The 23,664-nt window shown below is 42.4% G+C and overlaps 1 protein-coding gene across 1 annotated transcript; it reads right to left on the bottom strand.

Moving 5' to 3' along the window:
- Positions 1-8,823: 8,823 nt before the first annotated feature.
- LOC142501630 (uncharacterized) lies at positions 8,824-13,673 on the bottom strand. Its single transcript, XM_075611769.1, has 5 exons — positions 13,537-13,673; positions 12,740-12,958; positions 10,884-10,964; positions 10,372-10,683; positions 8,824-9,376 (listed from the first exon to the last, which is right to left on the bottom strand). The coding sequence occupies exons 1-5, from the start codon at positions 13,595-13,597 to the stop codon at positions 8,949-8,951; spliced, it is 1,101 nt and encodes a 366-aa protein (XP_075467884.1). The 5' UTR covers positions 13,598-13,673; the 3' UTR covers positions 8,824-8,948.
- Positions 13,674-23,664: the final 9,991 nt, after the last annotated feature.

Here is a 23,664-nt window from a genome sequence, read left to right as displayed (position 1 = left end):
CACAACTTGTCTCCTCTGTCTTCTCCTCTGATCTCCTGTCCCTCTACCTGTCCCTCGGCCTGTCCCTCTCCCTGTCCCTGTCGTATCCGCGTCACTGTCCCTGTCACTGTCCCTCGGTGTGTCCCTTCCTTGCCCTATATCATTCTCTTGATCAGCAAGCATGTCATAGAAAAGAATGTTCCTGCGTCTCCTAAACATTCGCAACATTTTGAAATGAGTAGCTGTGAATGAGCAGGTAATGGGCGTCCTTTAAATAGGTATGTGATGATGTCAGGTGACATAGTAAAATGCAAGGTGTTACATTAACATAATAAAGTACTTGTGTGGCAAGCTGTGTGTAGTTGTTGTTATAAGTATTTGTTGTGTGTATTCTGCAGGGAATGATGATATTTGGCAATGATGTGACGTGAAGCTTTGTACAAAGATTGCTTGCAAATAAATAGTTGCATGTGCAATGCATGTAAAACTTCTGAACGCAAGAGTCATTCATGTAATGAGACAAAAAGGCTGAGATTGACGTGGGAAAAGTTTTGTGTAACATGTGTAATTATCCATGTTATTGTCACATGTTGGCAACAATGAATAGTCGTGTGCATATGCATGCATTTCTGTAATGAGGATAGTTGGTATAGAATGAGTTTACAAGGTGTCCCAATGATGAATTACTGTACATGTGTGTATAAGTTAGGTTGAAGTGCTTGTAATGCTACGGTTACAATGTAAACATGCAATGTGATTGAGCATCCAATAACTGACGTCATGAAAATAGGGAGGACCCAAACCTAGATGTAAACATGAGAAGACAGATGTACATGAAGGTTTAAAGATGCGTGACACATTACAAGCATTGTGTAATGTAAAGGAACATGAATATACGGTGAATGTGTGACATGTGTGACATGTGTAACATCATGTAAATAATTGTCGCTCAGTTCAGTAAAATGTGTGATATGATGTGAGGTTCTCCTTTAAGAGTGTAGTATAGTATTTTCCCTTGACACATCATCACATGATGAGTAATGTGAGCCGCAAATGCTGAAAACATGTAAAAGTCGAATGTTATGCAAATAATACACGTCAGCTGTGACACAATGCAGGGAATGCCCCCACACTGTAATGCAAATCCCCTTTGTATTGTGAGCAATGAAACGTAAACAGTACTATACTGTTATACGTCCCCGCTCCATTGACTTCCATTGATGTACAGAAGATGTTTTTTTTCTAAGTGCCGTTCCGGCAGCCTTAGCGATCGTTCTCCCGTCCAAACTGCCAACTTTAGTTGGCGGGAGAAATCGGCCATAACATCTCAATTTCGTAGTGCCGATCAGCCCCGATAAGCTGTTTTTTTTTGTTGAATCCAGCCGATTTAAAAAAGTGGCGATCAGTGTCGAAAACAGGCTTATCGGCAGCCGACTGGCCATAACCAAATTATCGGCTCCGAAACCTGGCGATATGAAACACTTATCGGCGCTTACTGAATCTCAAACCCAATTTTGGCTATAAAATGGCCATATTTCCCTTATCAACGCTTACTGCATGAGGCCCATAGTTTCAAATAGCTTTTTTGTTATATTTTGTATTACCTATTACTTGGTTCTATATTTTTCTCCTTCAGGCCCCAAGTGTGAACTTTGCCCTTTGAGCTGGGTTGCACTAAATGGTAAATGCTATTACTTTTCGGAGGAAAGGAAGAACTGGAGTGCAAGCAGAGAGTATTGTGAGCAGATTAAGTCAAAGATCACTTCTATGGAGGAAGACAAAGAGAAGGTGGGGTACCATGGATTTCTGAGGTATTAGCTTATGGAGGTAATGCATGACGCTCAGGTTTGAATGAAAGTGACAAAGAAAGTGGCACTAGTAGGATTTAGGGAAGGAAGATTCAGTGATACAGAGTGTCCTCTCTTACACTGGGCAGTACAGCAGGATCTGAGCTTCAGAGCTTAGTATAGTATCTATGGTACTGGATGGTTACCTGAAACAACACCGACATAGCTTAATACTGTACAATGCTGATATTATGTAAGGATCGTGGTGTGCCAAAAGGATTGCCAATGTTCATGGCAACACTAACTATGTACAAATATTACCACCAGAATTATATTAAATAAATACCCTTTAATGTTTTAGTGTACCTTCATGCACAATTACTGGACATGTCATTATAACGGGTCACACATTCCTTAGCAGCAATAAAAAAAAGCTTAGGAGAGTTGATAGATTATTTCTTTTCTAGGTCCTTATTTCCAACCAAGTTCCCATGAGGAAAGGTCACTTTTGGATTGGTCTAAAGAAGACAGATGGACATTGGTACTGGGAGACTGGTGGCAAATTACAAAAAGATATGTAAGTTTGTGCATGTAAATCCTGTAATACTATACAGTATGTATACTTCTCTGCTTAGAGTAATTAACTTTACAGCTCAAAGTCTACAGTACATTAGCCTTTCTGCAGCCAGGGGTGATTAGTTGGCACTTGTATAAACAAATACATTTTATATTTCAACAAACAAATATATAAAGAATAATTTTCAGAAAGAGGCAAGGGTTGGAGCTGGTGTTAGCTCTATGTATATTACATAGTTACATAGTTTGTATATATTTGATCATGTGGCTGCATCCAGGGCCGCCGACAGGGGGGGACAGAAGGGGCAGGTGTCCCGGGCCTGGTGTCTGTGGGGGGGCCTGGCCAGCTGGCGTTGCAAGTGGGGCCTGACCTCTGGCCAGGCCCGGCTGCTGGTCCTCTCGCTAGGCCCGGGCCCCAGCTCTCTTCTTCCTTCTCTGTCCCACACCGAGCATCCAACGCCAGCGTGAGATGGGCCTCTGTGATGTCAGCGCGCCGGAAGTAAGCTTGGCTCAGCTTCCGGTACGTGTCAGCAGAGGGAGGCCCGGCACATGCACGCGCCAGTGTTGCAAGCACGTGGGACAGTGCGGAAGAGGCCTGCAGCTGAAGGAGAGCCGGGGCCCAACGTGCAGCACCAGCCGCCGAGCCCCCCACAGACACCGGGTCGCCGGGCCTGAACATCCACAAGGTAAGTCTGTTTTTTAAGTATGGGGGGGAATTTTGTATATGTTTTTTTTTTTTTTTTATATACATTGGGGTTTTTTTTTATATGTATTGGGGTATTTTTGATATGTATTGTTTTTTTTGTATGCATTGGGTTTTTTAATATGTATTGGGGTATTTTGTATATGTATTGAATTTTTTTATATGCATTGGGATTTTTTATATGTATTGTTTTTTTTTAGTGTTGTACCATTTAAAAAAAAATTTAAAAAAAAAAAAACGGGTAACGGGTACCCGTTCAAAATGGAAGATTTTATCCGGCCGGGTACCCAGTTACCCAGATGGCACTTACCTGCAGGGACGGATGACCAGTGAGAAAGACTGCGGCGTCATCTGGAACCAGCAGCAGACGTCCTGCTGGCGGTGGCAGCAGCCGAAGGTCTTACTCACCCGACAGGAGCAGCAGGAACAGAGCACACAACTGATGCCTGTGTGAGCCAGGGAAGCATGTGGGCAGGAGCCGTCTGTCCAATAGGAACGCTTCTGCTCCAGTCACATGCTTCCCCGGCTCACACAGGCATCAGTTGTGTGCTTTGCTCCTGCTGCTCCCGCCGGATGAACAAGGCCACCAGGACAACTGCTGCTGGTCTCAGATGTCGCTTCGGTCTTCCGTCACCATCTGCAGGTAAGTAAGTGTTTAACTATTTTCAGCTGCCCTGAAATTACCCGGTGCCGTCCCAGCACCCTGCTACTGGGTTATGGTAATTTCCGGGTAGCTAAAAAAGTACCGGGTATTTTTCGGGTTCCCGGTACATCACTAGTTTTATTTTATATGTATTGGGGTTTTTTTTTCATATATGCCTTTTTTTAATATGTTTTGGGGACTATTTATATGTATTGTTTTTTTTAACATGTATTGGGGTTTTCGTATGTTATTGGGTGTTTTATATGAATTGGGGGGTTTATATTTATTTTGGTAGGTTTTATATGTATTGGGTTTTTTATACATGGGGGGTTATATGTATTGTAGGGTTTCAAATGTATTGGGAAGGTGGTTTTATGTATGTATTTGGGGGGTTGTATATATTTGGGGAGGTGGGGGTTGTATATATTTGGGGGGTGGGGATTGTTTTGTATTTATTTGGGGGTGGGAAGTTTTTTTTATTGGGGATGGGGGTTTTTGGAATACATTTTGTGGGGGGTATTGTGTAAGGGGGAAGGGAATGAGTGTGAGGAGGGGGATTGAGTGAGAGTAGGGTAATTGATGCAGAGGGGGAGAGTGAGAGGAGAGGGGGGTGAGTGAGGAAAAGGGGGACGAAGGGGAGAAAATACATGTGAGGCGGGGGCAGGGATTGAGTGAAAGTGGGGTAATTGATGGACATTTTCTCAAATTTATTTTACTTTAGTTAATATGTTAAGGAGAAAAGTGAAAGGTGCCAAAGTGGAAGATTTAGTTGTTCAGATGTACAGTAGTAGGCTTCACTGTTCTCTCAGATACCTCTACTTATACAGGATGACTCAGACTATCATAGTAAACCCAGATGATTCAATGGTACCCTTGGCACAGAATAAAGCAATATGCTCTGCAATAGTTAAACCACTATTTTTGTGCAGCTAACAAAGTGAGAGCTGATTGCAGAGGCTGGCCCTGGCTGGACCTACCTGAACAAACTGCCCACCCCCTCTAAACTTGCGTTCAAAAGGCAGTCTGCTGCCCCCTCCCACACCTCACCCCCGCTCAACAAGATGTTTACACCCCTTTCATCTCTCCTCCCCCAATAAACAACCCTGGGCCAAGGTCAAGATTTCATTCATGGGCCCTGGGAAAGCTGTCAGTGAGCCTGTTTTTGTGTATCCACATTGACCAATCATAATGAAGATACAATTAATATTGTCTTCAAGAGCTGACACACATTGTTTAGATCAGGGTTTCCCAAACTTTTTTTTCCGTGACCCGGTTATTTTTGAACTTCTCCTTCGTGACCCACTAAAAATGTTATCGCCTATACTGGCCTATAGGGCCTGCACAGACACACACACAGCCACTGATACACACACACACAGCCACTGACAGACACGCAGCCACTGACACACGCAGCCACTGACACACACACTGATACATACACACAGCCTCTGATACACACACACGCAGCCACTGACACACACACGCAGCCATTGACACACACACGCAGCCACTGACACACACGCAGCCACACAGATACACACACACACTGATACACACACACTGATACAGATACACACACACACACTCGCTCTCCCCTATACCCACACACACTCGCTCTCCCCTATACCCACACACACTCACTCTCCCCTATACCCACACAGACACAAACAGTGAATTACAGGCAACGACGGATGTGAGTGACTGGAGAGGGGGCCAGGGGCACTTGGGTGGGAGGGGACCAGGGGCACTTGGATGGGAGGGAGGGGACATGGGGCACTTGGGTGGGAGGGAGGGGGCCAGGGGCACTTGGGTGGGTGGGAGGGAGGGGGCCAGGGGCACTTGGGTTGGCCAGGGGCACTTGGGTGGGAGGGAGGGAGGGGGCCAGGGGCACTTGGGTGGGAGGGAGGGAGGGGGCCAGGGGCACTTGGGTGGGAGGGAGGGAGGGGGCCAGGGGCACTTGGGTGGGAGGGAGGGAGGGGGCCAGGGGCACTTGGGTGGGAGGGAGGGGGCCAGGGGCACTTGGGTGGGAGGGAGGGAGGGGGCCAGGGGCACTTGGGTGGGAGGGAGGGAGGGGGCCAGGGGCACTTGGGTGGGAGGGAGGGAGGGGCCAGGGGCACTTGGGTGGGAGGGAGGGAGGGGGCCAGGGGCACTTGGGTGGGAGTGAGGGAGGGGGCCAGGGGCACTTGGGTGGGAGGGAGGGGGCCAGGGGCACTTGGGTGGGAGGCAGTGACTGGGTGGGGTGACTTACCTTGCCGCCGGACGCTTTCCCCTGCTGCCCCCGATATCCCCTGCTGCTCGGGACGGGAGGTGGGCTTGGGGGGACGGGAGGTGGGCTTGGGGGCACGGGAGGTGGGCTCGGGAGGGGGTGCCACGGGAGGTGAGCTCGGGAAGCTGGCTGCGGGGGGAAGCAGGCCGCAGTATGAGCTTGAACTTCCCCCTCCGTCCCATGTAACGTGCGGGCCGCAGAGGAGCTGGTACTTCCTCCTCCGTCCCACGTTTGGAGCGGGGGGGAGGAAGGGAGCAGGCCCTGCTTGCCCTGCGCAAGCGCGCGGGACCGCAGGGGAAAATCGCCGCCATTTTTTTAAAATTGAGCAGGGGGGACGGGAGACACCACGCGGCCAGCCTCGCTGCGACCCGACAATTTTGGTGCCGTGGCCCGGTGCCGGGTCGCGACCCACCATTTGGGAAACGCTGGTTTAGATGATCTCTGATTAAATTCTAATCCCAGTTTTACATCTGCAGATTTTCGGAGGTATCAGGTGAGCACCACTGTGCTACCTTTGGAAATAATTTGTCATCTGAAAGCTGCTCTAACCCCAACAAATGGATATGTAAGAAGAAGGCATATGTGTTCCCCTGACTCATACCAGTTCCATTGCGGATATTGAGGAAGTGGTCAAATTGGTTTGATTTTAGAGCAATGGCTCTTAATCTTTCCTCTGGATACCAAACCAACGTTTAGTAATAAAATAAATGTACATAACCGTATGACAGGAAGATGGCAATTCATACATATAACATGGTCTGTCAGGGATTACTTCGGATTTCTTTAGAAAAATTTAATCATCACAAAAACACAACGTTTCATCCCTCTTAGGGGACTTTCTCAAGTGACTGGCTTGCAAAGACTACAACAAAGTCCAGTATAAATAGCAATCAACACCCATGTGAAAACAATTAAAACATCACCTAATTACCCCCCAGTAGTCACATGATAATGCACATCCTGGTCTTGGTCTACCATGCTGTCCGGTCCGGTCGCGCTGACGTCATCAACTGGTTCCTTGCGTGCTGACGTCATCCGCAGGTCCTTCTGCGCGGTACGCTTCATCTGCCTGAACAGGCATGGGATCCTATGGACGTGCTCCCTCTGCTCCTCCTCTGTGTGTAGTTCATCCATCGTCGCGTGATCTCGCGAGATTTCGGGGTTATGATGATGTCACTGGAGACAGGAATAGATCTTCTCCTTAGCTGGGGATGCCGTTTTCATGCACATGCGCAGTGTGTTCATATCATTGTACGGCTGTATACCAGGGGAAAGATAGCTGAATCTGACTCATGGATGAGACTTCAGATCTAGGTGGAATGATGAGGAGAGGAGAGATATTAATCAATGTGAAAACATGTATAAAGTGCCACTATACCCTAAAAATAAAGATTTAAAATATGGGTATTTTCTTTCATGATTACTAGTCCATGAGTTACAGCAGCAGCAAGAGTGAAATAAACACTGTGGATGAGAGAAATCACATAAGATCAAAAAACATACAAGCGACTATTGAGGAAACAATTAAGGGACAAATAATCGTTAAGTCCCCTTGGTGTGACCGTGTCAAGTGTATATGTCCAGAAAGCTTCTCTCTGAAGCAACGCTATATCCCCTCCGAAGTTGCCCTGGATCTTTCTGCTTTCCTCTATGTTGGATGTTCCAGGCATATATCCCTGAACCAGGAGCACCGGTCTTAGCAAGTATCTTTATAAATTTTTTATGGTGTGCAGCTTTACATGTTATATTGCACTGTGAGGGATTACCCCGGAACAGGGTCAAAATCCACTGTATTATATACTGTACTATAATAGAATTGTCTGAGACCACCCAGGAACTTTGAGAATGAGATTGTTGAAGGGAGCAGGACTCAGTAAGTAAAGCCTAAAATTAATGTATCTTATTTTATTTCCGTGTTTTATATTTGCTTGTCACAAAGTGTTTGACAGTGGAACAAACCACTGAGGTTACAGAATGTAGGATAATCGTCATGCTTTATTTTTTCTTACTCGTGCGTTTTAACTCGTATTATTTTTATGATGATTATTGTTACTAATGAATTAATATAATGGGAGATTAAAGATGTAAAACATTACTTTTACATTGCGCTCCAGAGATTTCCGGTTGCATTTACAAGAGTTTGTATTTCTTATTTTGATTGGGTGTATAAAAGTACCAGTACATTTGTCTGTTGATTAAATGTGTATAACATTATTTTAAAGGTAGTTTAAGAAAAAGAAAATTAATAAAATAAAACAAGTGCTGAATATGTGCCAAGTGCTTTTATTTCCTGTGGCTTTCTCAGACACTGTTCAAGATCATGAATCTCTTATTTTGCTTCATGTTTGGGAAATCAGGAGGAGTATTATTGCTGTACTGTACTGCTGATTTATACTGTCAAATAGTGGACAATTAGTAATAGTTCAGGCACATAAAGGGGGGGGGGGGAGCAGGTAGTGTGATATTTTGTTATTTTACTACATAGAAGAAAGGACCAACATGGCTACCCACAGTTATTTGGCACATAAGGGGATAATCAAGGTCACTTATCCTATACCAAATGTATTTGTATATCCTTTACTGTATGGGGAATGTAAGGGAATTGTATTTTTTTTTACGTTTATCGAGGTTTTACATTAGTCGAAGTGATCAGACTTGACTTGCCATAGATTGCTGCTATCTCCATTCATATCAGAATAGTGAGCGATACCATGTGCTTGGTGGGTTTGAAATGTCCTTTCTGTATCTACAGTATATAGCAAACTGCAGTGGATATAACAATTGTAATAAGGCACAATCTCTGTTGGAAATTAAGCAGCAGCTTCCCCGTGTGGTTGTATTAATAAACAAAATGACAGTCAAACACTACTTTTGCTTTTTGACATTTTTTTATGCATCTATAATATTCTACACAAACATTTTACAAGGTACAGTAGGCTGAGTGTCTCTTTGACAGAGCCTGGAAAGTGTGTAATATTAGTGGTGGGCACTGTTCTACTGTAAATCTTCTCCTTCACTTTGTCCTTTCCCCTTTCCTTTCCCCTTTCCTTTCCCCTTTCCTTTTCCCTTTCCTTTTCCTTTTCCCTTACCTTTTCCTTTTCCCTTTCCTTCCCCAGCCCCCACGCCTTCCCCAGCCCCAATGCCTTCCCCACCCCCCATGCCTCCACCCACTCCTTGTAACATTTGTCCAAGTCCACCAAGCGATCGTTTTTGCCTAACTTGTTCCATTCCCCCTTGAACCTGATTCTCATTGTTCCCCAATTCTTTCCCATAGCCCTTCCCATGCTCTCCTCCTTTCCCATGTTCTAAACCTTTCCCATAGCCCTTCCCATGGCCCCTTCCATGTTCTTCTCCTTTGCCGTGTTCCTCTTCGTGGCTGCCACCCTCTTCTTCATCTTGTGGTATTCCCATATCACCCTTTGCTGGAAGATAAAACATGGTAAGTAAGATTCTGATCTTTCTGTTTCTATTTGAAATAATACTATTTATTCAAATACCACCAATATTTAGATCTATTACAGTTATATGGTACATATTTAATCTTTACTGCATATGCGAGCTGTGACTTTAATTTTCCATCTGGACCAAAATGGCTTTGGCAGATATGTGTTAGCTCTTCTTGTGTAACATTTAACTTACCCAGATTAGGGGAGAGGGAGAAAATGACAGGGACTAGTACTGGTGAATGCATGTTTTAGAAATGACCTTGGGGTTTAAATAACATTCAGTTTAGGGAGCACTTATTTTAGTCTGGTTGTTTAAATATTTTATTAACGGTTCTTTGCGTGCACTAATGGTGCAAAGACAGATACTTCACCATGACAAGAATCCCAATGTTTGTGTGGGGGGAATGCTTCGTGCATATTACGAATCAGAGGCAAAAATGAATAACTTAAGAGATGTATCAGGGTGTTAACGGCCTCGAGAAATCTCTGTTTTTAGTGTAAACATGTCATACTGTAGGTAGCTGCTTTTTTAAGCAACCCCAGCTGATCAAATACATGTGACAGAACAAATTGATTTTTTGTGGTATCTGGATCTAGTGAACTATACATATTTGTTTTTTTATTTGAATTGGTACTCCTTCATTTATGATAGACTTTGCAATCTATTTTGTTTAAGGTAGGTAAGATTTCTTGTTGATTTGTACATATGGCATTTGAGGTTTGTATCCTAGTGTTTGGGTATTCTGCAGATACTGTTGAAATTTAAAATTCTGCTGTAAAAGGTTTAACAATGCATAGGAGAACTAGGGGTGAGATTTTATGGAGGGCACATGGGTAGAAAAGATAGGGGATACGCAGTCGGACCTAAAGAGGGAATATTTCGTCATTTTCTGCACCCATTAGTGGATAGGAAATTACTGCAAGAACAACTTAACCACAACCTTACTGCTGTTGAAGGGTACAGTACTTACAAAATATTGGTTTCATGCATTTCTTTCCACATGGGGATCTGCAGCAAATCATTTTACTGTCACAGTCTCCATCAGCAGCACAGTCAACCATTTTGGTGAAGTTGGGGAAGCGCATTGGATGTTTTCCATTTTCCTTATGTGAATTGTGTTTCTCAGAACATTCTTTCTCGCTCTGCCCTTGATCGCATTGTGTGTGTGGTGGGAAGTCTTTGTGTTTCATAAATTGTTTTTTCAACTTGCGCAACACTTCTGGGTGCTTTCTCAAATAGTCTTCAGGGCACATTCCATTAGTCTCGTCACTCTCATTGACATCTGATGAAACAAAAATATCTAGTTATTACAGGTGGCTATTTGTACATTTTACCTTTGAAACCTTCTATCTGTGCATCATACTGTCTGTATTTTCCCCATACTGCGTCCCATGCTAACGTTCTTGTATTTGTAACCTTATATATTCTCTCTTTCCCCATTATTCTTCACATGTTCTCTTTTCCTGTATCTTGCACATTTACCTTGCTCTTCATTTTTCTCTTCTTCACTTAATTCTCTGGGGTGTCTTCCATTTTCGGTGAATTCCATGTGTTCATCATTTTCTAAATACAAAGAACACTAATTTGAGAGTCTGATCATCCTGACTGCAACATATATCCATCAGGTTAATACTGTAAGTACAGCTGAAATGTGACTTGTCTTCTCAGGGGGACCTGATTGACAATTGCGAAAGATCCTTGGCAATTTTGAAAAAAAAAAAAAAACTTTCCATAAACAATCATTCTACAGCAGCAGTGTCACCTGCTTCGTCATCTGAACCAAAGTATCCATATTAAAAACATTGGCATCACTATCACACTGTTTGTTAAAAAAAAATATATGGGAACTAGCTGTATCCAGCATAACATACGCAGATCTAGCAGTTCTTAAAGGTTATTAATTAAACATTACACTTTGTTTTCACCCGTCCCTATAATGCTTTGCTGTCTCTTCTCCCCACTTCCCCACCTTACTTTCTGCTCCATCATGCCATGCTCCTCGTTGCACTCTTTCCTCCCCTCTCTTTGCATCCCCTGCCTTACTGTGTCTGCTCCTCTCTGTGTACACTACAGTCCCTTCCTCTCCTACTCATCTCATCTGTCTCCTCCTCTCCTTGCTGTCTCTCTGTTTCCTCTTACTAATCAACTTGCTGTCTCTCCTCCCCTCTCTTTGCACTTCCTCCAGCCCCATGTGCACACTGCTCTCTATTCCCTCCTCGTCATCCATCTGTCTCCACTCCTTGCTGTCTCTCTGTCTCCTCTCCCCTTTTTGCTGTCTCTCCTCCCCTCCTTGCTTCCTAGCTTTTGTTGCTTAGCAACCCTTTAACCGCTGAACCTTTGTACGGAAACAACATATATATCACTATTACACATATAGTGTACCTTTCTGGACTGATATTATATGGCCAGGCTGCACTGACTTGCTTAAAATACTGTATATTGATTTTTTTAAAAAAAAATTTAAACAGAGGTAGAGCTAAAGTTGAATAAAAAAAGAAAATGAGGAATAATGTTATAAAATGGGGCTTGGAAAAAGTATAATTGTGTAAAGCCAGTTGAAAAGATATAGTACTATTTACAGAGGAGGAGATTATTTCCTTAAAGATTTTTTATCATACTTAAGTAGATATATTACAGTTACAATAAAATGAAAGTCCTCACCCAAATAGACCAGGTTGTATCACTTTTTTGTACAATTTTAAGAGTTGTTACAATATAGTAATTTAAACATTCAAATTTAGGCTTGAATGACTAACTGCAAAAAAACCACAATATTAAATCTTACTGCTCATTCCTAATTCATGGAAAGGATAGTGTCCGTAGATAATATTAAGCACAACCCGTGTTTTAATGTTGATATCTTTCCAAGAGGAAAAATTGCTGAATAATAGGGAGTAGAGATGGGTGAACCCGCCCAATCCGATTCCTGGATTTTCTCGCATTTTCCCCTCAAAATCCATTACACAGTGTTAAATCCGCAAATGAATTTGGCCGATTTTAATCGGCGTGGATTCATCAATTGGATTCACGATTGGCTACAATCCACTGACATTGATAGAATGCAATCCGTTGGCGGGTTCTTACAAATTCACCAACGGATTGCAAAATACGCGGATTGTACTGGCAATAATAATAAAAAAAACCTGCAAAATGCGAATCGCCCATTTTGAGATTGATCTGCGGAAATCTGCAGACCAAAGGAACCGGGCGATCCGATGCGAATCCAAATCCGCCCATCTACAATAGGGAGTTACGGTAATATAAGGAGATATGTCATTAGGATGTAAGTGGGACCACACATTTGAGCAATGGAATCCTTGATGTAGGACAGCACTTACCAAACATAGACTTCATACACTTCATTCCACAGGGGGATCTGCAGCATTTTCGGTTACCCTCACAGACTCCGTCAGCCGCACAGTCAGGCATTTTTGTGAAATCAGGGAAATTCAATGCGGGTTTTCCATCTTTTTTATCTTTCTTGAACTTAAATTTTTCTGGATGCTTTCTAAAGAAATCTTCAGGACACATCCCACTCTGCTTCTCAGCCGCAGGACCTGTAAATAGGAACAATGTCTAATCATCAACATCAAAGCTGGGCATCGAAATAATCCACATGGATTTATTTCTATAAATAAACATAATGGGTGATATTGTGTTTAACAGCATCATAAGATGCTGTATGGTAAAAGAGTGCCTAGTACATATAAACCTAGAAAGGTATACCTGGAAATAAAGGTGTAAGGGCTTTCTACTACCTGAGGTACAGTAAAACACACTACAGTAATTATTATACCAAACTCAAAATGTATCTACAGTATTTCCTCTTTATAAACAGTTTTACATGGTGCCTGCTCACAAAACAAGATGTTTACCTGTGACCCTCAATCTCCAAGAGCTACATCAATCATTGTTTAATGTACAGTAGATCTGTAACTCCTGTCTTTAAACCTAAAAATCTGCAAATTTATTTAACAGTGGCCTCTATTTTACAGGTATATATGTTGTGAAACGGTATGTCAAGGAGGAACCTTTCATTTGAATTTAGCTCAGAGGCTTTTCTGATATGGGGAAGTCGCTTCACAACAAAACAGAGCCCAATGTATCCAAAAAGCCCAATCATTTGTCATCTTACCATCCATAAGTGCACTCGCCACTGCTACAAGCAGCAAGCTGGACAAAATTTCCATCTTCATGGTGGTGACAGAGCAAGATCTGCTATCAATAATAATTGGAAGGAAAGTGCTGTTCAGATTTCCAAAGGCAAATGACCCCTATTTATATCAACCTGTAGAGGACTGCATCAGGCCCTGGATCACTAGCCATTAATTATCCAATCATTCCAGTACAAGGGGTTTGAACTGAACAGATTATCGGTAACCTTTCTAATGTATTGTTACTCTTATCTGTGTAGTGTGATATGCAACATGAAGCTGAAACCAAAAACCTTTTGGGGAGTGTATACTGTACTTAACATTTTGGAATAGTTCAATAAAAATAAAGTGTGTCCTCTGTGACGTCTGTGGTATGAGCCCCTTTTGATTATATATTGTGAGCCCTTTGTGATTATATATATATGCCCTTTACCTTAACAATCCCTACAAAGAATAAAAACAAGTGAGGGTAGTGGCAGTGAAAGCTTCCAGTTCCTACCAAACTTGTATTTATACAAATACCTTCTTATCTTCCCCTAGAAATAGCCACAATCTATTCTCAAACCAAGATAGGTAACACGGTTTATTCTGCCATCCCTTCATTAGTTTAGATATATATATATCTATATATATATATATATATCTATATATATATATATATATATATAGATATATATATAGATATATATATATATATATAAAAACAACATTACCATTCTCTCGTCCGGTAAAGAAAGACTGCACTCGGTTCAGTAATCATGAAAAACTGTATTGGGCATCTGAATAAAAAAGATTAGTCACCCAATCCGACGTTTCTTGAGAAAGGTCCTATTCCAGGACCGAAACGTCGGATTGGGTGACTTATCTTTTTTATTCAGATGCCCAATACAGTTTTTCATGATTACTGAACCGAGTGCAGTCTTTCTTTACCGGACGAGAGAATGGTAATGTTGTTTTTCTATTATTTGAGACTAGCACCTGTCTATATGAACCAGTACATTGAGTGCAAGCTGTGATGTTTGTTTTTATATATATATATATATATATATATATATATATATATATATATATATATATTCCATCCCCCCAATCACATTCATCAAAATCTCCATTAAACTGAATGATCGGCAATAATAGTGTTAACCACATACTGTACATACAGTTATAGACAGTACATTCAACTCCTCAAAGTTGTCCACAGGAACAGTTGTAGCTTTGGCATCAGCAAAATGAAGTCCCACCATGAAATCACTTATCTTGCACACGCTTTATACACAAAACCGAACTTTTTGCTATTTTCTCGTCTCCAATTTCTGCAGCTCAGACGATTTCCAGTGTTAAAATACTGATGCAACTGGTTTTATTATAACCCAGCACCATTGGAACTATAAATATGAGTACGGTGGCCGGAAGTAGGGGTGTGGAGCTGGAAGTAGGGGTACGAGGGATGGGAGTGGGGGCTGGAAGTAGGGGAGTGGGGGCTGGAAGTAGGGGAGCAGAGCTGGAAGTAGGGGTACAAGGGATGGAAGTAGGGGAGTGGGGGGTGGAAGTAGGAGTGTGGAGAATGGAAGTAGAGGTGCAGGAGCTGAAAGAAAAGGTGTGGGGCTGGAAGTAGGGGTGCTAGGCTGGAAGTAGGGGTGCAGGGGATGGAAGTAAGGGTACGAGGGATGGAAGTAGGGGAGCAGGGACTGGAAGTAGGAGAGCAGGGCTGGAAGTAGGGGTGCGGGGATGGAAGTAGAGGTGCAGGAACCTACAGAAAAGGTACATGGGCTGGAAGTAGTGCAGATGTTGGAAGTAGGGGTACGAATGCTGAAAGTAGGGGGTGCAGGGGCTGAAAGTAGGGTTTCGGTGGCTGGAAGTAGGGGATGCAGCAGCAGAAAGTAGGGGTGTGGGTGCTGGAAGTAGGGGTTCAGGGGATGGAAGTAAGGGTGCGGGGGAAGGAAGTAGGAGTGCAGGGGCTGGAAATAGGGGTTAAAGGCCTGGAAGTAGTAATGCAGGGGATGGAAGTAGGGGTGCAGAGGTTGGAAATAGGGGTGCAGAGGTTGGAAATAGGGGTGCGGGGGCTGGAATGTGGGATGCAGGGGCTGGAAGTACTGTAGGCAAATTCTTCGGCTAAGTTCTCAAACCTGGCGAAATTGACAGTTTTTGACGAACTCCAAAAGTCAAGCTTTTTAAAATGCTTCCCAAGTAAAAATCTTGACAGCCTAAAATCAGGGGTCTCCTCACACAGGAAACACCCTTCTTATACTGTATTAGGCAAAATACATATACAAACACAGACATATATATAATGTCTAATAAAATAACTATGTGTAATACATATATAGGAACCATACAATATTAAAAGTTAAATTAACTATAATAGATAAAAACAGAATAGACAAACTGATTCTTGGTATTTCTCTACATTTTGAAATAATTATGTTTTATCTACTGTATAGCAATTATTTCCTTCTGCTCTTATTGATTATAATTCTTAGCATTAATTTCATATTATTTCTATTTTGTTGAGTATATATATTTTTCACGTGTTTACACATCCTAAAGGATTTTTGTGTGTGAAGTACTGTTCTGTTTATGGATGTTCTACAAGAACCTTAGTCTGTACCATGAACCTCTAGTGAGCTTCACAGATATTTAGCTGTTTGAATGAGACAAGGCATTTTGAAAGATGTGTACATTAGTCTCATGGTCTATCTGGAAAAATGGCTCATGCATGGGCCAATTCATGCTCTAGGGATATTATAGTGTCTTGGCAGAGATAACCATCATGATAATATAAATGGTGAACCAAGCTGTTTTTCTGACCTTTAAAAATAAAATAAGATGTTTTTTCGTGTACTTTTTTTTATCTAAGGATTAGTATAGTTTTGGCCATTTCAAAGTGCCATATTAAATTAAAGGGCAGAGCTCTAATTTATTTATTCAAACCCTAAATGTCAGATGTTTTATTAAACTCTGCTGGGAAGCACTTAAGAGTAATAATAGTACAGGTAGAAAACTTACTGAACAGTTCTCTTGCATGTGACAGAGTATAAAGCACCATAAAAGTGTACAGGCATACCCCGGTTTAAGGACACTCCCTTTAAGTACACTCGCGAGTAAGGACATATCGCCCAATAGGCAAACGGGAGCTCACGCATGCGCCTGTCAGCACGTCATGAACAGCAATACCGGCTCCCTACCTGTACCAAAGCTGTGTGCAAGCGGGGAGACTATAGAGCCTGTTACAAATGCGTTATTTACATCAGTTATGCACGTATATGACGATTGCAGTACAGTACATGCATCAATAAGTGGGAAAAAAAGTAGTGCTTCACTTTAAGTACATTTTCGCTTTACATACATGCTCCGGTCCCATTGCGTACGTTAATGCGGGGTATGCCTGTATATGCATTTACACAAACTACCAATATTTCCCACTGCGTATCACCATTTATCTATGATGTGAAAAGGAAGAAAGCCATCAAATAGCAAAGAGTAGGAGACGCACAACAGTAAGTACTGTATGTCAGATCATGTTTGTATTTTGTACAGGACCCTTGAACCCTCGACTCTTGCCCATTCCGTTTAATAACCGAGCCAAATAAATACAGACACCTTTGTTGGGTACAAATGGTCACGGCCTTTTATTATCCATAAACACCAACACTCCAGGACCTGGTCAGCAAGTATTCCCACCCCGTGACCCTGACTCTGCTCACTGCCACTACATGACCCAGTGACCCTGACTCTGCTCACTGCCACTACATGACCCAGTGACCCTGACTCTGCTCACTGCCACTACATGACCCAGTGACCCTGACTGCTCACTGCCACTACATGACCCAGTGACCCTGACTCTGCTCACTGCCACTACATGACTCAGTGACCCTGACTCTGCTCACTGAACTACATGACCCATTGAGAACTCGGCTCAAAACACCTGGGGTTTCTCTTAGAAGTACAGCCTTATGCCTGGCACACTTGGCCCTAGCCCAGGACGGCATACTTTTAAGCCCTTGTGTTCCTCCACATTAACCACTTGGGAAAAACTGACCTGTCCACACTATTTCACCCCTCAAACTTACCTCTTCACCACCAACAGCATCACAGCCTCCTCCAAACCATCATACTGTATAAAACCATATTAAAATATCCAAGGCCATCTCAGAGAGGTGGACTCCAACTTCCCGATAAAGACCTGCCGCCTCCTCTTCCAATTCCGTGTGCCAAACAGATATACCCCCCAAATATTTCACTAAATCAGCCACCCCCTGATTGTGCTTCCTTCTCCCTATATCCGCAGCCATCCTGTCCCGAGCCACCCTCCAGACCAACCACGGCACAATCTCAGACTATATCCACCATGCAACCATGAATGTTACCTTTAACTAGGCCACATCCCAACGGATCACATTCATAAACTACATGGACCTAATCTGGCCAGATCATTACCCCTGACATGCAAAACCAGAATATGCAGGGCTTCCCACCTTCAGCGCTCCTGAAAGATTACCGAGAGCATCTTCGTCTAACCTAGATCTCGCTGCCCTAACAAGTAGACCTGCTATCTAGCCCCCAAATGCTTCCCCTAGGGCCTCTGCTCCACTTTCCTCTCTGCTCAATGGACATAATAGTAAGCACAGATTCCAGCAGACACTGACTGGCCCCCTAAATAACAAACAAATCTTTCAGAACTTCCCATCCCCCCTTTGATTTAATTTTTTAAGCGCCCAACCTACTCAACTTAACGACTTGATTCCCACCTCCAAATTTTCTTTATAACGTCCTTCCCCAACTAAAGCCAGGCCGCCTCCGTTGCAGAGCAGAAACTCCTTCCACAGGGGCAGGTAACAGAGCACAGCCATAGAAACAAAGCGGAGGATGGCTTCAGATGGTGACTAAAAGAATTTTATTGTGAACAAAGTATACAGCTGACGGATCCTCTGCCGAGTTTCAGCCCTCAGGCCTTTGTCAAAGAGTGATCCGTCACTAAAACCGGAAGCCCTAATATACACGATTCAAACTGAAACACCTGTATCTGCTGCTCATCAGCTGATGGGCAGCAGGTGGACAGAATGACATGTATAGCAGAGATTTGCATAAACATATACAAAGATAAAATTGCGACCACATATAGAAACTCTATAAGCTATATTAATTAACTAACCACCCTTGCAGATGTATAAACGGGGGTATTAATAGATGGTCTGCAAATGAATTTAAAAACAACAACAATTCAAGAAATATACTATTGATGCACAAAATATATATATATATATATATATATATATATATATATATATATATATATATCATTAATGAGATACCCAGTCATATAGTAAATGATGATATGAACTAGTTGAACATATATAAAAATAGATATAATAGATAACAACAATCATAAACAAATTAATAATAATAATGAAATAAAAATATGTCTCAAAAAAGGGGGGGTAGAGGGGGGAGGAAAGGGCATACCAAGGGAATGGGGTGTAAGGGTAAAAAGGGGGAGGGGGAGGAGGGGAGGGGGAAAGGGTAGGAAAGGGAGGGAGGGAGGGAGGGGGAGGGGGAGGGGGCGGTTGGGGGGGTGGTGGGGTTCAAGAGAAAAAACAAAATAATAAATTAATCATAAAGAAAATGTTGTAAAGCCCATTCCACATTCAAACCATTTGGTTGAAGGGTATTAAGGGAGAAAATCCATTTCATTTCTGTTTTGTTAAGGCGATTAAGCCTATCTCCACCTCTGATATTAGGGGGAACATGTTCAATACCGAAAAAACGAAAATTCGCTAAACCACCAAAGGGACATTGGGTAAAGTGTTTTGACACCGGATGTAGAATATCCTTTTTGTTAATGAGTCTAATGTGTTTGGAAATCCTAATATGTAAAGATCGTATGGTCCTGCCCACATATTTAAGATTGCATCCACAAATAATAACATATACCACATAGCTGGTATGGCAATTGATGAAAGTACTAATCCTATGCCTAGTAACAGGATATAGTGTGTGAACCCTTTTGGTTGGTAAGGCATATTGACAGTATCTGCAGAACCCACATTTGTGGAAACCTTTGGGTATGTTACTCACGCGTGATTGATGTCCTGACTGAAAGAGACTTTTTGAAATAGAAGAAGCTAAAGTATTTGCCTTTTTGAATGCGAACCTAGGCCGATGTTGGGTGATACTTTTTAAATCAGGGTCCAATTCAAGTACACTCCAATGTTTGGACACAATATGTCGGATCTGTGATGCCTGTTTACTATATTTGGTGATAAATAAAGGACTATCACAGAACCGACTCTTCTTTTGTTTATTATATTTAATTAGATTTGTTCGATCAACGGATTCTGCATTCATGAAAGCTTGGTTTACATCCTGTTTAGGATAACCTCTTTCTAAGAATTTAGAACTTAATGTCTGTGAATGTTGAAGAAAAGTATCCTGGTTAGAGCATAATCTTTTGTATCTTAAAAATTGAACCTTGGGGATCCCACGAATCAAGGATCTGGAGTGACTACTCTTAGCGTGTAAATAAGAGTTCCTGGAATGGGGTTTGGTAAAAATGTCAGTTTGGATAATAGTGTTAGGGCCACCATGGAGTGTCACATCTAAATAGTTAATCTTGTAAATATCAGTTTGATAAGTGAAATTTAGGTTAATAGTGTTAGTGTTAAGAGTGTGAATAAAAGTGTGTAAACTATGTAGATCACCATCCCAAATGAAAATCAAGTCATCGATGTATCTCTTATAAAAAATAATATTAGAACGAAAATTATTCGTGCTACCAAAAATGTGAACAGATTCCCACAAAATATGCGTATATCATTAGTTAGGAGTTTTTCTAATTTCACGAAGTGATCAATAAAGTCAGTGGGATTATCACATGTGATGTTATCAGGGACTTCATCAAAAATATATTGTGCTCTTTTTGTTCTCTCAGAGTTGTTCCCACATTTCTGTACATAAGTAGTAGCATGTTCAACTAGTGGTTCATGTTCCTCATCCATTATAAAATTGAAAGTGAAAAAACACTATTTAGAAAAATGTGTATAAATTGAAGAGAGTGGGTATCATATAAAATAATCAATACTACAGTAATTGTAAAAAGTCACCATCAGCCACCTCATGAAACAAGGATATCTTCAAATGATGTATAAGTCATATATTAATTTTCATAGGGATATGTCCTTGAATCCATAAGACTTCGAGCAACCTGTATAATCATGCAATGTAAACAACGGGTGAACAGGGGTTAACCCACCAGGTGCTCTAGAAGCCAAAACAGTCACTGAGATGTAAATATATAGCAAGATATTAGGCGGGCCACGGCAACACTTCCAATGAGTGATGTAAAGTCTCTCCCAGCAACTGCCTCCGTGATGAGCACAAATAACATTGGGTTAGAGAGACTCACGGTTAGTGGAGTGTGTACTGCTGAGCCTCATGGATCCTTCAGTAATTGTTGCACCGCCAACCCGTCTAGCAACTCTTCCGTCGCACAGGACGGTCACGTGACTGGCGGTGATGACGTCATCAGGAAAAACAAACAGCAACCCGGCGTGCAGTCCGAAATGAAGCAGAGCAGGAACTCCTCCCACAGGAGGCAGGTAACAGAGCACAGCTGTGAAACAAAGTGGAGGATGGCTTCAGATGGTGACTAAAAGAATTTTATTGTGAACAAAGTATACAGCTGACGGATCCTCTGACGCGTTTCAGCCCTCAGGCCTTTGTCAAAGAGTGATCCGTCAGTAAAACCGGAAGCCCTAATATACACGATTCAAACTGAAACACCTGTATCTGCTGCTCATCAGCCGATGGGAAGCAGGTGGACAGAATGACATGTATAGCAGAGATTTGCATAAACATATACAAAGATAAAATTGCGACCACATATAGAAACTCTATAAGCTATATTAATTAACTAACCACCCTTGGAGATGTATAAACGGGGGTATTAATAGATGGTCTGCAAATGAATTTAAAAACAACAACAATTCAAGAAATATACTATTGATACACAAAAATATATATATATATAAATCATTAATGAGATACCCAGTCATATAGTAAATGATGATATGAACTAGTTGAACATATATAAAAATAGATATAATAGATAACGACAATCATAAACAAATTAATAATAATAATGAAATAAACATATGTCTCAAAAAAGGGGGGGGAAGGGGCATACCAAGGGAATGGGGGATAAGGGTAAAAAGGGGGGGTGGGAGGGAGGGGGGGAGGGAAGGGGGGAGGGGGAAAGGGTAGGAAAGGGAGGGAGGGGGAGGGAGGGAGAGGGGGGGAGGGGGCGGTGGGGGGGTGGAGGGGTTGGGAAGAGAAAAACCAAAATAATAAATTAATCATAAAGAAAATGTTGTAAAGCCCATTCCACATTCAAACCATTTGGTTGAAGGGTATTAAGGGAGAAAATCCATTTCATTTCTGTTTTGTTAAGGCTATGGGGACTTCTTTTGCACCCTCATATGCCAATCTCTTTATGGGCTTGTGGAAATCTGTTCACATAAATGTATAAATTAATAAATACACTCACATGGGCTTGCCCTAACTGTCTTCACTCTCACAAGCCCATGTGAGTGTACCAGACAAGTCAACCCGTGACCAGACCAAGAACACCAAAGACAACGCTGAAGGATTCTGCTCACATATGCCCGTGTGAGTATTTATAGTATCATCATCCCTCACCTATTGTTTATTTATTTTCATACTCTTTTTACATGCGCTCATCTCCACTCTTTTCGCTAAACATACCTAGGATCATGGGTTGATCCTTTTTTGATTGAGCTGCAGTATAATCAGGGCCAGCAGTACCTTTCGTTACCCCGAGCCCTATACTCTTCAATAACACACGCCACCTTAGGGGGCTTTAATAAAGATCCACTTGAGGGAGCGTCACTGTTCTTTCCTTTTTTTGTCACTTTCATAGGCTTCCCAGGTTGCCGGTGACACAGATTGCTTCACTACCTCCATCAACCTTCCATCTCCACCCGCCACAAATTGTCTGACCAAAAGAGGACCTTCCTCTCACTCATCTCCTCCCCCCAGAGCTCCACTGCCACTACCAGAGGGAAGAACTCGACAAAAGTTAGGATCCTTATAGGAAATCGTCCAGGTAATGGACAATTCTGGAAGTTCCCGCTTCCATACTTAAAACTCATCCAGAAAGTGAGAAGTCTCAAAATAATAGAAAAATAAGGAATGTCTAAGATAAGGGTCACAGACCAGTTCAAAGAGTAGATGTTGGGTGCTCAAATAGTCTAGGAAATCCAATATTAATTACAATGTCCAGTATACGACCGACAAAAGAGAGAAACTCTTGTTTTTAGAGTGGGTGGATTAGTAAGCAAGTAGTCTTGTTAACTACAAGGTAGCAAGCAGTATAAGTATCCCACACTGTAGCAGTCTCATTGGAGGTATAGCAATTATAATACAGTATCATAAGACAAAATGACTCACTTGTTTCTTTCCTGAATACATTCTGATTGATGAATAAAGTGTAACACCCCTTCTGGCAGGTTTAGGCCTTGGCTGTAATGGAGGATGAAGTGGTGGTTGTGAGGACAGGACAAGAAATACGGCGCCAGGATCTTTTGCAACTCAAAGGGGATTATTGACAGGCACAACTGTTTCAAGGCTTCCACTGCATCAAGGATCAATCTGCATACATTCCAGCCCAGGGGCATCACCCCGTCCCTGGGCAGGACAGCACAAGGCATCTTCAGCCGTGAAGCAAAGGCAGGAAATACCAGCAATGATAATACCCCCTCTGTCTCCTCTCAGCATCCCTCTGGGACCCAGTGGCATCATCCCCTCCCTGGGTAGAACAGGACTAGACAGCCCAAGGGCTTGAGGCCCTCAGGATAGTCTAAACACCCTCACCCACCTAAGGGGCAAGGCAGGAACACACCAGCCCCAAGAGTAGGGCGGGAACAGAAAAGAACTCAAAATGGAGGAACCCTACCTTTTATATCTGGGGAGGGGTTAATCCCTCTTCCCCAATATCAGGGCAAGCCGAACCCCCTTATTCTAGCAGCTTCCCAAGCTCAGACTTGTACCTGTAATTTGCTACACTCAGCAACTGAGGAGATGTGGTGTCAACA

Source organism: Ascaphus truei, chromosome 8 (assembly GCF_040206685.1).
Source record: "Ascaphus truei isolate aAscTru1 chromosome 8, aAscTru1.hap1, whole genome shotgun sequence".
NCBI lineage: Eukaryota > Metazoa > Chordata > Amphibia > Anura > Ascaphidae > Ascaphus > Ascaphus truei.
The sequence above is the reverse complement of the archived record's forward strand: the minus strand, read 5'-3'. Positions and strand labels throughout refer to the sequence as shown.